Source organism: Indicator indicator, chromosome 10, assembly GCF_027791375.1.
Source record: "Indicator indicator isolate 239-I01 chromosome 10, UM_Iind_1.1, whole genome shotgun sequence".
Taxonomy (NCBI): Eukaryota; Metazoa; Chordata; class Aves; order Piciformes; family Indicatoridae; genus Indicator; species Indicator indicator.
Genome location: NC_072019.1, coordinates 19575963 through 19592069, shown reverse-complemented (window position 1 = coordinate 19592069; position 16107 = coordinate 19575963). Strand labels below are relative to the sequence as shown.

The 16107-nt window shown below is 39.3% G+C and overlaps 1 protein-coding gene across 3 annotated transcripts in view; it reads left to right on the top strand.

The window, feature by feature from the left end:
* Positions 1-16107, top strand: part of KIFAP3 (kinesin associated protein 3) — a 71300-nt gene that overhangs the window by 40564 nt on the left and 14629 nt on the right. For all 3 annotated transcript variants that reach the window (XM_054384097.1, XM_054384095.1, XM_054384096.1), the window contains 2 exons: positions 7058-7247; positions 11367-11466. In XM_054384097.1, coding sequence (XP_054240072.1) covers positions 7058-7247; positions 11367-11466 — 290 coding nt within the window. The remainder of the gene's footprint in view (positions 1-7057; positions 7248-11366; positions 11467-16107) is intronic.

Here is a 16107-nt window from a genome sequence, read left to right as displayed (position 1 = left end):
TGATTGTGGAGCAGTGCCACACTTGCAGTGGTGTCCACTGGTAAGTTAAGAGTTTGCTTTCTGCAAAGAGCTGTTTAGCTTTATTAGCTAGCTGTTGGGTTTTAAGCTGTGTAAACCCTAACAAACACCATGCCCCTGTGAGGAGCACAAAGCACAAGGTGTCTTCTTTTCAGGAAGAGAGAGAGAGAACGAGTCATTGATTGCCTTCTTGGCAGTGTTGTAAGTTGATTATGCTTTGTCTCCCAGTACCAAAACTCACAGGCAAAAAAGGCAACACATCTAGATGGTGATGGGAGAAAACATGAAAGTGTTATCAGAACCTCAGATCTTGATAGGTGTTTTGCCATTCAGTTCAGAAGATACAGCAAGGGAGCCTGTAAACACTGAGGTGTTTGGTTGTGTGACCTTTTTACACCAGTGCCTTCTGAGGTGTCTGAACAGACGTAGTCTCAAGATTGGTGAAACTCCTTATCTGTGCTAAATCCACAACAAGAAAAGCTTAAGTTTTCAGTCTTGTTGTTCCACACATGCTGACAGGATTAAGTTCCTCTGATGATAGAAATCAGAAACTGAATGTTGGGGAAGAGAGATTCAAAAGTAATTTCTTCACAGAAAGACAAATTCTTCTTTCACTCATCAATAAGCTCTATATGCTGTGATTGAAATAACACTGAAGAAAATCAGATGCCTTATAAGCCTTAGGGGAGAGATACTTTCTGTAGTAAAGTAATTGTCACAGAAATTATGGAAATGTTACACTAGTGATGATTTGTTTAATATAGCTTGGCTGGACTGTGCTATTGATGAACTGAAACAGATGTGCTGCTTTAGCACAGTATGTACTGGGGAATCTCAGCTTTGCACTGCTAGATGTAGGATAATCCCCTTTGTGAAAAAGAAAGTCTGTGTTGATCATGTAGGAATGCTTTAGTCTCCTGTCATATGCAGAGTCTTGACACCAAGCAGCTAGTTTAGTGGACTTGTACACTTAAAGTAGGACAGGTTTCATGGCTCAGATGAAAGCCTGGAATCAGCAGCTGGTATAGGAGTCTCAAGCAACTGAAGTTCCTTTTTAACTCTGCTTCAGAAGCCTGGACACCTGCAACTCAAAGCTTTTGAAAAGAAATGTCATCTTGAGATGGTTTTACTCTTCAGCTCAGATAAAATACTATGAAGATCTGAGGGGATTATTAATCCCTCATCTTTCTTTTTCTGCTCCTAGCACAGTCTTACTTCAGTTAAATGATTTCTTATAATTTATTCAAAGCATATTTAATTAACCAGATCCTTGAACTGTGTAGTCTGAGCTTTCCCCCTCCCCCATGTCCTCCATTTTCCTACTCTGTGTTTTTACAGCTTTAAATGAAGGCCTGTTGTACCATCCTGTTTCTCTTATGATCAAGGGTGGATCATTATGCTTCCTATAGAAGTAAGCATCCTTCTAGATAGCTACAGCATTGTCCATGTGATTTAGGAAGGGCCTCATGCCTAAGGTGTTTTTCCAGCTCTCGTTCTTTGCCCCACATATTTGTAATGAATGCCAAATAACATTTGCCTCACATGAAAAGCTGTGTTAATGAATGACTTGCATCTTGACATGTTAGCTAAAAGCCTTGACACACATCCTCCATGTTGGGAATGCTGGAATTTCACATGAGAAGCAGGAATGTGCTGTGAACCTTAGTGCTCTGGGATTTGGGGCCAGCTGTGCAAGATGTTGGCCAGCTCTCTTAGAATCAAGGAAAAGCAGACCACAGGGATTTGATGTTGGCTTCATTTGAATAGGCAGCATACTCCAAGAATAGATAACCTTTGACTCCAGCTTGGTGTCCTCTTTCCACAAAGAGTGCAGTAGTCACTTCAGGAAAAAAGGTTCTCCCTTCACTTATCAAGACCCTCCCCTTTCTATGGTATCTCTTGTTCCCCTTTTATCTTTGAACAGTCTTGCATATGGAGAGTAGGCAGAAGAGCAGGTAGGGTGTGGAGCTACAGGCTGAACTATTGACATGTTTCTGCATTGTTAAATTTGCAGTAAGTCTGCTTTGATGCTGGTAGATTTTGTGACAGAGAGCATGCACCCAGCAAGAAAGGCTTTGCCTGCACTAGAAGAATAACCACCTGCAGGCAGCATTAGATAGCCAGGCATGTCCTGGTTGCTCTTCATTTTCACATGAACCTATTGTGGACAGATTTCCTTCTAGCATTGGTGCTTGCTCTTTGTAAGACTAAAGGTGAGCCAAACCATTGCCCTTTGTTGCTTTCACAACAGCTTGCCAATGAGAGGACTTACATTCCTCCAAAGGAAAGAAAAAGAGTTCCTCTCTTCAGCTGTTAACAATATAGGATCCCTGTGAATGCATTTTATATAGGGACCTAAATTCAGAGGGTGTGAATGTTTGCGCTTTGTATCACAGGTTTCTATTAGCTTTCCATCCAAATATATTTAGTGATGAACCTGATTGCAAAGAGGTGACCCAGGGTTGTACAGGTGTAAGTGGTAGAAGGATATTTTTGGCCTGTGAATGAATTGCCCTCTGGTGATACTTACCCTAAGGTAGGTGTTGCAGACACCTGTAGAAGGTGATCCATAACATCTGTTTCTCGGTTTATAGAGGCACGTGGTTTAAATGACGTGCCTAACTTTTGGATAGCTAGGCAAGATAAATTTTTGCTTTCTGAATGAATGTTTTAGATATAGTTAAATAATGAAGAATGCAACATATCACCAAGTATAGCCTTTAACACAACGAGAATTCTACTTACTGTATAGCGGTTTTAGCTTAGTATGAGGAATCACATCAAATGAACCCTATTACAGACCCAATTAAAGGGCAACCACATTAAAGTGAAAAGGAAAATCTGTTTTTCATCAGCTGTGAGGGAACACAAAGCAGATCTGTGTAGCTCTATGTTATCCTATAGTGTGTTAATCAGATACAAGGTGTGACGGAAGCCAGTGACAAAGGGGACCCCTGATAGGGAACAGACACGCTCTGATAATAGGCCAGTTAACGCTTCATAATATTTCAGTGGTTCAGTAGTAAACAAAGTTGGAAGCAGAACTTCAAAAAGGATGGCACATTCCTTGCAGAGTCAAACCATACATCTTCTATGACACTTCTGGATTTATGGAAACCGAATGTTAAAACCAGTGATGTCAAGGAGCTCCAAAGAGAATAAAATCAACCTTTGGGATTCCTCCTTTTATGTTTCTGAACACAGAATATTAAGGGGGGCTGCAGGAGCTTGGAGAATAGACATATTCTGTCCACCTTATTTTCGTTCCCCACTCATTGCTTTGCTAGTAACCTCAGATTTAAAAGGACTGGAGGACACAAAGCTGTGTTTGCATCTCCTTGATGTATAGTTTTCTGTTTCCATTTTTGCAGGAAGTCCTTAGTAAAGGTGTGCTTTGTGTGTCTGCAGAACAAAGCCCAACCAAAAAAAAAACCCCACAAAATAAAAGTAATTTTTAAAGAAAGGTTTTAATAGCTCAGAATATAATTACTGGAAGACTTACTATGTTTTAAGGAATTGTTTTGCTCTAAACTTCTTTAATTTGGTTTCTTTGTGCGTTTTGGCTGTAGTGCTGCATTTACAGATTTTCTTCCCTTCTGATGTTACTCCATTAATCATTTGCCTAGTGGTGTTTCTGTGGAATATCAACAGACATATTCCTGATCTAGCAGTATTTAAATGAACTGGGTTTTGTGCTGAGGTTATGGAAAACCTTACAGATTATTGCAAATTGTCCTTTTCTAGCGTTGTTGCCAGAATGAAACTCCTGACAAGACTGATCATTGGTCTGACTCTGGAGCTGTCACTTCTTTGTTCTTGATGCTCATAGGTAGTAAAATTAAAGGTATCAATGTAAGAAAGTATCCAAGCTGCTTGGACAGATGACTTCTAATTTTAAAGTACTATGCAGATATGATCAGTCTAGCAGCTGCTAATTTGTCATTGGGTCACTAAACCTGTTTTCCAAAACGTAGATGAACGATTGAAGTAAAATACCTGGGAGTTTTAAGCCTCTTTATAAGATGAGAAGTGTAGAATACATAGGGATATTCTGCCCTGCTATCATAGTCTGAAGAAAAATGAGAAATGTTAACTGATGTTTTTAGGAGGATGTAAGAAGTTCATGTCTACTTGTGACGCAAGTTCAGCCTGTTCAGATGGTGGTGTGGAATGGAACAGTGATGTTGGGCAGGTGGGATCAATTTGAGGTTGTAACTGTGGGAAGATTAAAATGTTTTCAAGTGCATTTACATTAAATGTTAATTAAGTAATTTAACTGCCGGCCTTTCTGCTTTTGAGAACTTTCAAAAGTAAACAAAGGTAGGTAAAAAGGATTCAACTTTCCCACAGATAACTAATTTGCTGTTTGCTAAATTGTTTGTTTTCCCCCACTTCTTTGGAATCACAATTTCTGGGAATAGTTGTCTCAAGACTGCAGTAAGATTTCTGGCAGTTACAAGGTGTTTCTCTAAAGCTTGTAATTCACAGCTACTGGAGGCTGACATAATAGATAGCCTATAGTTTAGCTCTGGCAGATGGAGCAAAGGAGATGTTTCCAAGATGCTGGTCAAATGTCATCACTGAAAGTCATGCCCTTTCATTTTTATGTGTTGTTTTATAAATCTGAGATGAGCTTGCTTTTTCCAGAGGAATTCTTGTTTTGCAGAGTTTTTTCTGCTCTAGCAAGGGTGTTGGACTAGGTATCTTCAGAAGTTGCTTCCAAATCCTAGGGTGATTCTATGAAAGTCACTCTGGCTGGAAATGATGTGGCATGTTTCATGGCCAGCATTGGTAGGTCACAGCAGTGAAAAACATGGGTCTGACAGATGATGGTTGGACTCAATGATCTGAAGGGTCTTTTCCAACCGAAACAATTCTATGATTCTAGCCTTTCCTTTTAATTGAGAGTGGAAGATGGAGATATCAAGAGGCACAAACAGCACAAGTTGTTCTTTCTCCAGTTGGTATGAGGCATAGGTGTGTGTTTGCTGGGTTTTGTTATTTTGGGTGTATTGATTTTTCCTTTTTCCCCTAAGGTTGCTGCATTATTGTATGGCTGACAGAAACCTGGAATTTTGGTAGAGTCCCCTAGGAACTACAAGTATGTGTAAATCCCACAGGTGGTATCTGCTCTGTCTGTGGAGGTTATGCAGGAAATCGGGTTTTGAACTGGGCCACTCATGTGCCAGGATGGTGTGAAGGGGACTTAGAAAAGTCTAGTGATTAGTGCTGATCAGAGATGAAATTAGAGAAATTTAGATCAGAGCCCCAGATCTGCAGATACTTGAATGGACATTCCCTCAAAACAGAACTTACACTCTGCTTTAAGTCAAGAGAAATAAACTTGCCATTTCTCCAAGTAAAACAAAGCTCTTTCCTCTACTGTAGAATAAGGGTTTGTGGTTGCCCAATGCAACATGCTTCCCCATGAAGTCTTGGATGCTGTAGGTACTCATTATCAATGTCAGAGGAGTCTCTGTTAAAATGACAGGGTGATCTGGTTTTTGTGCTGTCTACCAGTCAGAGGGGTGAAAAAGGAATAAAGTGTCTGTTACCTGTGTCAGGTTAATAGCAGTGAAGACAAAGTAAGTTGACTTTTAAGTCAGTTTAAAAGCTCAGGCTTAGTCTATAAGGGTTTTCAGAGGTTTAACCTGAGTTACTGTAGCAAACTTATTCTATATACACTGCTAGTTTTTGACCTTTAGTTATAGCCAGATCTACTTCTGAATATCTAGCTAGAGTGGTTTAAGCTACTACCAATTCTGGAGGCAAGACGTGTTGCTAAATGTGTGAATGCTTTTCATCCCCTTTAGGGCTAAGTAAAACAGGCATTAAAAACCTTAAACTACTCCAGCTAGATCTCCAAGGAAAGTCTGTCTAGATCACATGCTAACCAACATGAGAATTAAGAAATTATTTTATGTCCTTTCTAGTTGGTGAAGCAGAACTGTTTCATGAGGGTATTTCTTCCCACAAGGAGAAACGTTCTCGTTCTGAATGTTACTCTTGTTCACGGTTGTTTGACTGAGAAAGTACTAACCATGCTGCATTGTTTGTGAATCTTCCCAAATGGATAACACCTGCAGATTCCATATGTTGATGAGTTTCCTATAGTTAGCTGTGCCCTACTATTGAGAAACTGAGTATTATCCACAGGTCTGTATTCCCTCAGTGGTAATCAACAGCCCACATAGTCTGGTCTGTTTAGAAAATGCTTCTAAACAACTGATTGCAGTGACCATAGGTATGGCACTTCTTTGTGATGCTTCTCTGTGTTGAATATTGTCTCACTTGGGTGCAATTAGGCTGGGGTCCAGGTGGAAATTTCATGCCAATATTTTGTTTCCATGGTGACTGGAAGCTAGATGCTGTTTTCCTCAGCCTTCTGGAGAAGTTCCTCTTGGATTTTGGTTTTGTATCTTGGATTCTCATATCCTCTTCATTATACACATTGTGTAACCTTTTGAACACCATCGTGGCTGTTCAATATTATATGTAGAAAGCCATTATAATTTAGAAAAGCCGTTAGAATATTTAACAAGAAGTTGAAAATCAAATCCTGAGTTCTTGCTGAAGCTCATGAAACAAAGATTCAGTGCTTTTATCACAACTTGGTTTTTTTATTGAACTTTCTACTAACCAGTTGTCCCAGTGAACGTTCATCTAATGAGGATGTACAGGGTATTTGGCGAGTGTTAGTAACTAATTACTGAAATTACAGTAATTGGCTGCTCTTAATAAACCAAATGAGGAGACTGTGATGATGGAACTTCCCTGCTCAGGAATTTTTTCTGGATGGTGTAAAGTTACAAACCACGAAGAGAAGATTGTACTACTGCATGTAGAAAATCAGAATAATGCCTAGTGCTTGCAAAATCATTCCTTTGTTTGCCTAAAGCACTCTGAATAGAAGTTTCTGAGTCACCGAGATCTGAGACTTGCATCTTTCACTGGCATTAAATTCCTTTGCCACTTCCTGTTCAAGCAAACAGCTTCGTTTATAGCTCATCATAAAGTATTGCCTGGTGGTTTTTAACAGGAATATGATGAGGAATGGGCTAAAAAAATCCAGAGTGAGAAGTTTCGATGGCACAACTCTCAGTGGCTGGATATGGTGGGCAGTCGGCAGATGGATGACAGTGAGCAGTACCTGTATGGTGATGACCGTATTGAGCCCTACATCCATGAAGGGGATATTCTGGAAAGACCTGACCTCTACTACAATGCAGGTAAGGCAGCGTGTACTAGTATTCAGGACTGGGATTGCATCCTCGTGGTTGGAGCAGGAGCTTGGCCTGGGGCTGTAGAGAGAATCCACTTACTCAAACCAGTGAGACAGTTACTCTTTTGTGTCCCTGGGAGCACACCAGTGCTTGTCCTTGTTAGGGTATTAATGGTGGATTGAGTACTGTATATCAGTGATCTTCTGAAGCATTATGGATCTGCAGAACCATCATTCTGTGACTTTCAGCTAATCTATTTGTATGATTTTTTTTTTTCTGTCATATATCTAGGGAAGCATGTGAATCTCTTAAGTACCTTTTTCCTTTTTAGTTCCTCAAATTGAAAAGACTTATTACTTGACAATTTGACAAAGTTAGTTAAAAAAAGCGCCAAAATTATTCTCAAGTAGAGTCAGTTGGACTTAATGATCTTAGAGGTCTTTCCCAGCCTTTGTGATTTTATGTTCTTATTTAAGATTAATACATTTTCTAAAGGAAAAAAAGAAAGATTTCTCATAATTTGGCTTGATCCTATTAATGGTGCGAAGTGGCACAGTTCTGGGGGGATCTCAGGTGGAATCTGCTCTGTCTCTCTCTTTCCATAAAGATTTTGCAGTTACTAAGAAAACAGAAGTTGCCATACTGGATTAAGGCACTCGATGTATCTAGATCAGTATTGCCAGCTGTTTCAGAGAAAGGTTCAGAAAACTGCAGGAGACAATGATGAAATTATTTGTCCATTGGATAAATGTCTTTGTAACATTTCATAACTAGGAGCTGGCTTATGCTTTCAAGCTTGTGGTTTATATCCTTTTCAAACTCCTGGATGACTATGTGCACATAGGATTTTTTAGTTATTATTTAATTTATTTTAATTACTGGGCTTGAGACAGTGGTTTTTTATTTTCCACATGAAGTGTCCAATCCTTTGCTATGAAGCATGGGTCACAAAACTCTGACTCTGGATGAATTTGCAGGAATGGTAATAACAAAAACAAAACCACTAAAACCCATCAGCTTTACTTGCAGTTACTGTGGGAAAAATAATTGTGCAAGATTTCAGTAGCATCTCAAAATGTATTCTCGAAGTCTATCAGAAATTAAGGATGATTTTGATTACATGAGTCAGCCACAGCAACTTCCCTTTTTAGGGGTAGGCTTTCTCTTTTGAATTGTGTGCTGTTACCTTGCTCTGCTAGACCTACAAGGTTAGTGTGAGCCTTGTGCTGTATGGTACCTGGCTCTTTTGTTACATCAAGTCTCCTTTGGGCTTCCTCAGTTAAAGATGTGGCAGCATTCCTGTTGTAGTCTCCCCTTTACAGGTGTTGCTAATAAACCTTTGCTTATTTCATAGGGCCTTTTCTTTTCCCTAATAGTGTGAGCTTAGAGATGGAGTTGCACCAGTAACACTGCATTTCCTGGATTTTAATCATTTGTGTTACAGGTTTAATGTTATTTGAACAAAGATTTTTGTGTTGGAATTGATATTTGACCACGAAGGAGAGGCAGGTTTCCAGTGATACGTTCTGCAGATGTTTGAAAAGTGCTTTTGTTTTTAAAGGTATAAGAGTAGGTGATTATATTCAAAATACAGATTCGCTTCTCAGATTCCTTCTGACAAGTGCCAGTAATGGTGTGCTTCTGAAGTCTACTAGATTTATACTTTTGAGATATGGCCAAAGGAGACATAATACGGCTTTGAAAAAGCTACAGGACCAGTTGGAGTAGGAATTTGGGTTTCTGAAGAACAGAGCATTACTATGTAAAAAAAAAACAAAACAAACAAACAAACAAAAAAACCCAACCAACCAAACAAAAAAACACAACAAATCTTCATGCAGTCAGAAATTCAATGCTTGTATTTTAATATGGTATATTTAGAAATTACTGATGGGTGATGCCTAACACAAGTTCCCCTTCATCCATAACAGTGCTTCAGTTCACTGGTGGCAAGATGAGTTCCTTATTGCAATGATACTGCAACATCTCTCTTGCTTAGCAATTTAAACCTTCATGAAAAACTTGGTAGAATCTCTGAAGCTACTTTCATGAGCTGGGTGTCTCTCTTTCTCTGAAAGTACATAACCCTAACTTATCTGAAATGTACGTAGCAACAGATGTCCTTTAACTGTGTAATCATATCATATGCACCTGATGCTCTCCATGTGCTTTCATTTTCCTATAAATTCATGTGAGCCATAACTCTGAGTGTTATGGTTTGAATGTTAACACTCTTGATTGAAGACACTTTAAGTAGTGGTAGCTCTAGCCTCAGTTAAAATGTAGTGCTTGCTCTATCAGTATAAAGATGGATGTTATTTTGAAGCCTCTCTGCTTTCAAATAAGTTTTAACCAAATCTGACTGTTTAAAATACAGTCTTTGTAACTGATTGCTTTTGATCTGAAGTGCTGCAGGTATGAAAGTGCTAATGTTCCCCCTAATTCCTGTTCTGTGAAAAATACAGACGAGGTGGTGAGTCAGGAAAATGTGCCCTAGGTGTTGTTTATGGCCATTTCAACTTATGTTCCTCTTCTTTGGTCATTTGACAGCCAAAGGATAGCACAGGGCACTCATGTCTGGCTGAACTTGCTGAAAGACAGCAATATTGAGCTGTGCCATGTTACTTGCCTGTCAAGTAATACTCTTTCGCATACTGTGTGCACATGTATGCAATTAGAATACAGCCATGTACGCCTTACACTGCTAAAATGTCATCTGACCATGGCTAGCATTTTTCTTTTACAGTTCTGTTTGGTCGTATTCAGTCACTTTCCCATGAGGTATTATCTTTTAACTGAATCTCTGCAGCACCTCATCAAATGTCTGTTAGAAATTTAAATGTGTCAATTCTATTCCTTTTATCATTTGTCACTATATTATCTTCAAAAAACATCAGGTAAATTCATAAAGCACAGGGAGATTTGTTTGAATGCTTGAGTCGTCATCTCTAAGCCCTTGTGTCTGTAAGTAACTTTCCACTGCTTCCTGCACAGGCAGTTTTAGTAGTTTTGAAACCACAGAGGTTAAGCTAAGTGGCCTGTGACTCCTTGGATCTTATCTCTCTTTCTTTAAAGTGGACTGGCATTTGTAACTTCCTGGTCATTAGGAATCTCTCTCTTCTCTGTTAAACTATTAAAGTATCAGTCTACGTGTACCTGTTTCTGCCCTGTTTTATTGGGATGATTTCTGCACTGGAAGGCTGTGATTGTTTTCCTGAAGTAACGGAGACAAACTGATGTAGGATCTGTTTTAATGAAATAGCTCATTTTGTCTGATTACAGCCTAAGTAATTCCCAAATAAGAACTGTGCCCTTAATATTAACAAGAAATGTGTTTTGTGAGTGGGGACAGGAGAGAGTTAAGCTCGGCTCTGATTCAGCTGGGGTCAGTTCACTGACTTTACTTCAAAGGCACTCTGGATTTACACTGATGTAACAGAAGGGAAATGTTAGCCTCTGATTTTCTTCCTTTCCTTATAAAGCAAGCAGAGACTGTGAAGGCGGTAAGGAATAATATTGGCTCTACAAATGCCTGCATCTTTGTATGTCAGGAAGCAAAAGAAAACTGTAACCTATGTTCTTGAGATGATATCATGTGACAAGATCACCTTTTTGGGAAATAGCTGGAAGGCATTAAAATATGGAGGGGATGAAATAAGTTTGAAGTTGCTTTCCTGTCTGTCTTAACCTGTTTTGTGAGAGAGAGAGAGTGATGAAGGGCAGAGTCGGAACAACTAAGAACGTTTGCTGCTTTTCCATTTTTATGCTGCTGGCCTTTATTGATGTTTTACTCTTCTCATTACTTTTTCTCTGGGCTTACCTTCATGAAGGGGCAGACAATATGGGTCTTGATGTAATCTTTACAGGCCTGAGTAAGAAGAGGTAAGAGAATATTTCTTAGGTACAGCTTTTTTCAGACCAGTAGGCTGAGCTCCTTGGAGTTCCAGTAAGGTTTTTTTATAATTTGGGTTGCTGTTTTTCAGTATTGCTGTTGCTTGACATTCCTCCCAGAAGCAGTGCAAGTTGCTAATGAACTCATAGGAGAGACCAGCACAGGTTGTGTTGCCCGCTTGCCCTGAAGTCATGCTCCTTCATACATTCACTGTATCTTTCTTCTTTTTATAGATGGCCTCATAGCCCCTGATGGAGCAGTCAGTCCAGATTTCTTTGGAGATTACCATCTTCAGAATGGAGACCTGGTTGGGCAGCATCCCTTCTCTAGCAGGTGAATTGCTGTTTGTTTGTAAAGAGACATATAATCCAACAGTGGCTATTCCAGTTTCTTTATAGGGCTTCTTCATGTGTGTCTTTCAAGAATTTTTTTGCTCTCATTGCTGTAGGAATGGGTTATACTGAAAAAGAATTCTAGTCTGTCTTCTGAATTCCATGTTTCTTTTAACATTAACATGTGTGTTACAATACATCGTAGCTTCCCAAAAGCTGTAGAATAGAAAAACAAAACTAAAACACAGGGCTAACAACACATCATGCCAATGACTGAAATGCTGTTCAGACATAGCTCTTGGGAAATATCTAGAGAGAGGCTTGAGCAGCTGATTACCTAGAAGGCTTTAGTTTCAAATATTCTTAAATTATTAAAAATAAATTTCTCAGCTGCCAAAAACTATTTCTGTGGGTTTGGATTTTTGGCTTTTGGTTGTTTCTGTTTTGTTTGGATTTTTTTCCTTCCCTTAACCTAAGCCTTCCCAAGGTATGTTCAGCTAGATTACTGATGGCACTTTGAAAATCTGCCAGATGAGGAAAAGATGTTGGCTTGACTCTTGGGAGATGTTTCTCTGAATTCCCCTTCTGGTCAATGACCTCTCCTCTGAATGTTAGCAAGCTGTTCCAGTTTGAATTTCTGAGTAGACATCTCTCACGAGTTCAGAGCAGAAAAGACTCATTTCAAAGAATGAAATCTTCATGGATTTAGGAAATGCTTGTTGTAGAACACGAATTATGTGTGCTCATTAGCAGGAAATACTTCAAACACTTTACAGACAAGGTACAGAATTCACTTTAACAGTAACAGTACTGTCTGGACATGCCCACCTCATATGTAGAAGTTGTATCTTTCCAAAAGAATAATGGTATTTTCACAACATTAGTCACCATTTCTAATCCACAATATATACAGCTGAAGCAAAACCAATATTTACTCCCTTACTTTGACTTCTTGTAATTGTTAAAGGGCAGTGGACAGTTAGACTTGTGTGATTATTCTACCTGTGATGCACCAGAAAGCTGAATATTTAGCAAGGGTGGAGTAGTGCTGACATTTTAGAGAGCAAACTAAAACAATCAAAATATCTCTATCAAGAAAAGAAATAGGACTTGAGGTGAATCCTCTTTCAAAAAATGAAGTATTTATACTCAGTAAGGACCAAGTTTAGACTAGCATGTAATGCTTTGCACAGAGCCTGTGTTTGAGCAGTTGATATTGGCAGTGATCGTTTCCAAACGCACAACCTTTGTTTTGGAGCATGCAGTTGATGGCTGATACTTCCCTCAGTTTCTTTATATGCTACTCTTGGAGTCTTACTGTGTGACTTACTCTCTTCAGCTTTCAAAATAGACAAGCCAGGAGATGAGAGATTTCTGTATTAACCCAAATGTTGTATGTCCCAACAGTCTTCATGGCCTGCTGGAGGTCAGAGGAAAGGTGTGTAGGGTAAAGCTTGCAGACTCCTTTGTTTACAGTGAACTTAGATATAGCCCCAGTCAAGATGCTCTTGTTTTGCCAGAAAGCTTTCAACTGGGGGGGAAAAAAAAATCCTTAAGTGTGCTTGGGTAGAAGTTAAAGTAGATTACTGAAACTCAAATTTCAGTCCCTTATCAGGGAGCTACATTAGTAAACTGCTTTTTAGTCTGATTGGATTCCAACTAAAATAAGTAGCAAAATACATCTGGTGTGTACCTAGTTAAATAAAGTATTTGTAGAATTCTCTTGTAATATTTCAAGCCATTTTGGAGGCTCACCTCAAGAAGGAAAACAGAAGAACTGGAGTTTGGCTAATGACAAACTCTGTAATTGCTCATTGATGATAGCCTCTCTAAATATTCGTGTTTCTCAGTAGAATCCTGTTTTCTAGGAAGACTTTTTGCAATATGATTGCTCCATGGATTTATCTGCAGTCCAGACACACAGTCTAATTGGAAACAGTGTGAGCTGCTGCAAATGTTTTATCCTATTTGTAACAGAGTGGGGCTGAATTGTTTGATAGAATAGATACTGGCAGTCGAGCAGCGAATCCCAGTTTTCAGATGTGTGTCATTACCGTTTTGAACTTCTTGGCGCCAGGAGCCTGGAGTTCCTGATGCTTAGAGCTAATGTAAAATGCATTAGTGCTCCAAGGCATGAATGAGCCATGGAATTGTCAGTCCCATGAGTTTGGAGAGTCAGACCCTCCCTTTTCCCCAATCTGAATTGGTGTTGGAAGGTAAAACCATACGTGCTAGAGAGCCTAATTAAAAATAATAGCAGCAAGTCAAGGCTCTTTTTATGTGTTATATAGTGTACATTTCATCCATACCAAAACATAATTCTAGGGTATTTTTATGCTTGCAGTTTAAAACTAACAAGAACCTTATGTCAAGGATTTATTTATAACCAGTTCCAGCTTTTAATAAATCAAGATTTTTATTATAAAAAATGGTTCAGTTTTCTATTATTAATTTTTGAAAATGCTTTCAGAATTATTTTTTTTTAAACAAACTGGGTTATGATTTGCATAGACAACTAACAAGCCCGTTAATAGTAATGTGGTTTGTGAGTTCAAAGTGAGATGGGCTAATAATGAGTAGAAGCATAGTTTTGGTCTTTTAATTTGTTACACCATTTTGGTTTTTTGTGGCACATTTGTTATGCTTGTGCCTTCTGGTCTTGGCCTTCTACCTTAGGCTTTTTAATTCTGTAACAGAATTAGTTTTTTGCTAAGCAATGGGATGAGTTCTGAAGGAGTCTTTTCCTTCATTTAAGACCACCCTGTGAAATTTGAGGTAGGTGGCAACCATGAGCTGACTTCTTACTACTCAACTTTGAATAATCTAATCCTTTCTTCTACTTTCTGCATTCCTGTGAGGAAGGTTTAGGATATGTTACCTCTTTAATTTCTCTGAGGTGATTTCCTATCTTTTCAATGTGCTCAGACTGGATCAGAGTTTCCCATTGCCTATAGGAAAGCCTAACAAGTCAGCCAGAAAGACCATTTTGGTGCCTGCACGTCACTGAGAAGCTGAGCCAGTGCTGAATTAGTGTTGGTGCCCTCGGTGCATTACCAGGGCTTAACTGTATTCTGATTGCCAGCTCATATTTTTGGAGGCAAAAAATGGGGTCTATGAGGAGTGGTTTTCAAGGACCACAATCAAATTGAAGTGGCTGTGAAGATTTTCACTGTGCGCAATGTTTAATAGTACCAGTGCAAGGGGGCTCAACACACAGCAGCTGCCATCAAATTGTTATACCAGTTACTCCGAGCAGACAGTGAAACCCATGTGCTTCCCTGGCTGCAGGATGCTAGTTCTAGCAGAGGTCTGGGGCAACATCTGCCATTGCAGTTCCATGATGCAGTCAGGAAAATTCAGGAGAATTGGAGAAGCAGCTGTATCCAGATGTGCAGTTGATGAAGTGGTTGACTCCCCTGTAGCCCATCAGGAAAACTAAAACCATCTACTGTCAAGTCCCTGTCCCAGGAGACATGGGGCTTACATACCTAGAGCTGCTGCACAGTCTTAGGTGGGTAGGAAAGTCGTTTTTCCAGCCCCAGAGGAAAACAGGATTTTTGAAAACTTAAGATGTTAATAGACACCTGCACTTAGTGGTTTAGCACGTGGGGTTTTTTCCCTCCATATTTTTTTGAGAGAAATATGAAGTAATAGTATTAGGAGTAAGAGCATCTACAGATGTGGAGTGTCTTAGAGGCTGCATTTTTCAAAGACATGGCCTTCCCTTCCCAGGGTTTCTTGGGCATCCTTTGAAACCTGGAGTACTGACTACTGCCAAGAGTTGAGAAAGCTACCATGCATGATCAGTTCCTGCATCATAAAGTACAGAACTACTTTGAAGGGAATTTAAGAGTATCTAGCCCTAAATTCAGTTTGTGGGTTTCTTGCATGCTTGCTGTTCTGGGTATATCCCACAGCAAGCAGGAATGATTGGTGTTTCTGTTGATGGTCAGCATAAAAGAGACACGGCACATAATGAAGACCTGGAAACCTGCCATTTTTCTAACCTGCCACCATCACTTTAGGGACTCAAGGTATTGTTAGAACTAAAAATGCTTTGTTTCTGCTAATCTAGCTTGTGCATTTTGCAGCTTTAGCCTTTGCAGCTCTTACTTCTGAACTATATTCTTAGTGGCATTGTACTGTTGTGTATGATGTCTATAAATAGGATTACTTCAGAATGTAATGTGCACAGAAGCAGTGATAAAATACATAAACAGCATCTCTTGTTTTCCTCAAAGGTTTGGAGCAGAACACAAACAGATTGTAAGGTATGTTTTCCATTCAGCAGAAAATGCGTGGCTGCGGAGGTTGTTTTGACAGCTTGCATCCAGGTTTTTTTCATTGACTAGGAAAAGATTTTTGTGATTAGATTACCAGCTTTGAATCATCTTACTGTCCTTCAGAAGCAGATGGGCATTAGGCATAGATTTGAAATTTTCATCTGTTATTAAAATGTGTATTCGAAGCTTCTGGTTCTGATAACTCTTAATACAGAGTGAACGTTTTATGATTGTAGCAGACAAAAAAATCCCTCACCTTAGGCTAATGTGATGACAGCTTAGTGTCTGAGCTGTAAGGGATAAAGACCAGCTGAAAGACATCTCCAAGAATCTATGGCCATTTATCAAATTTTAATCAT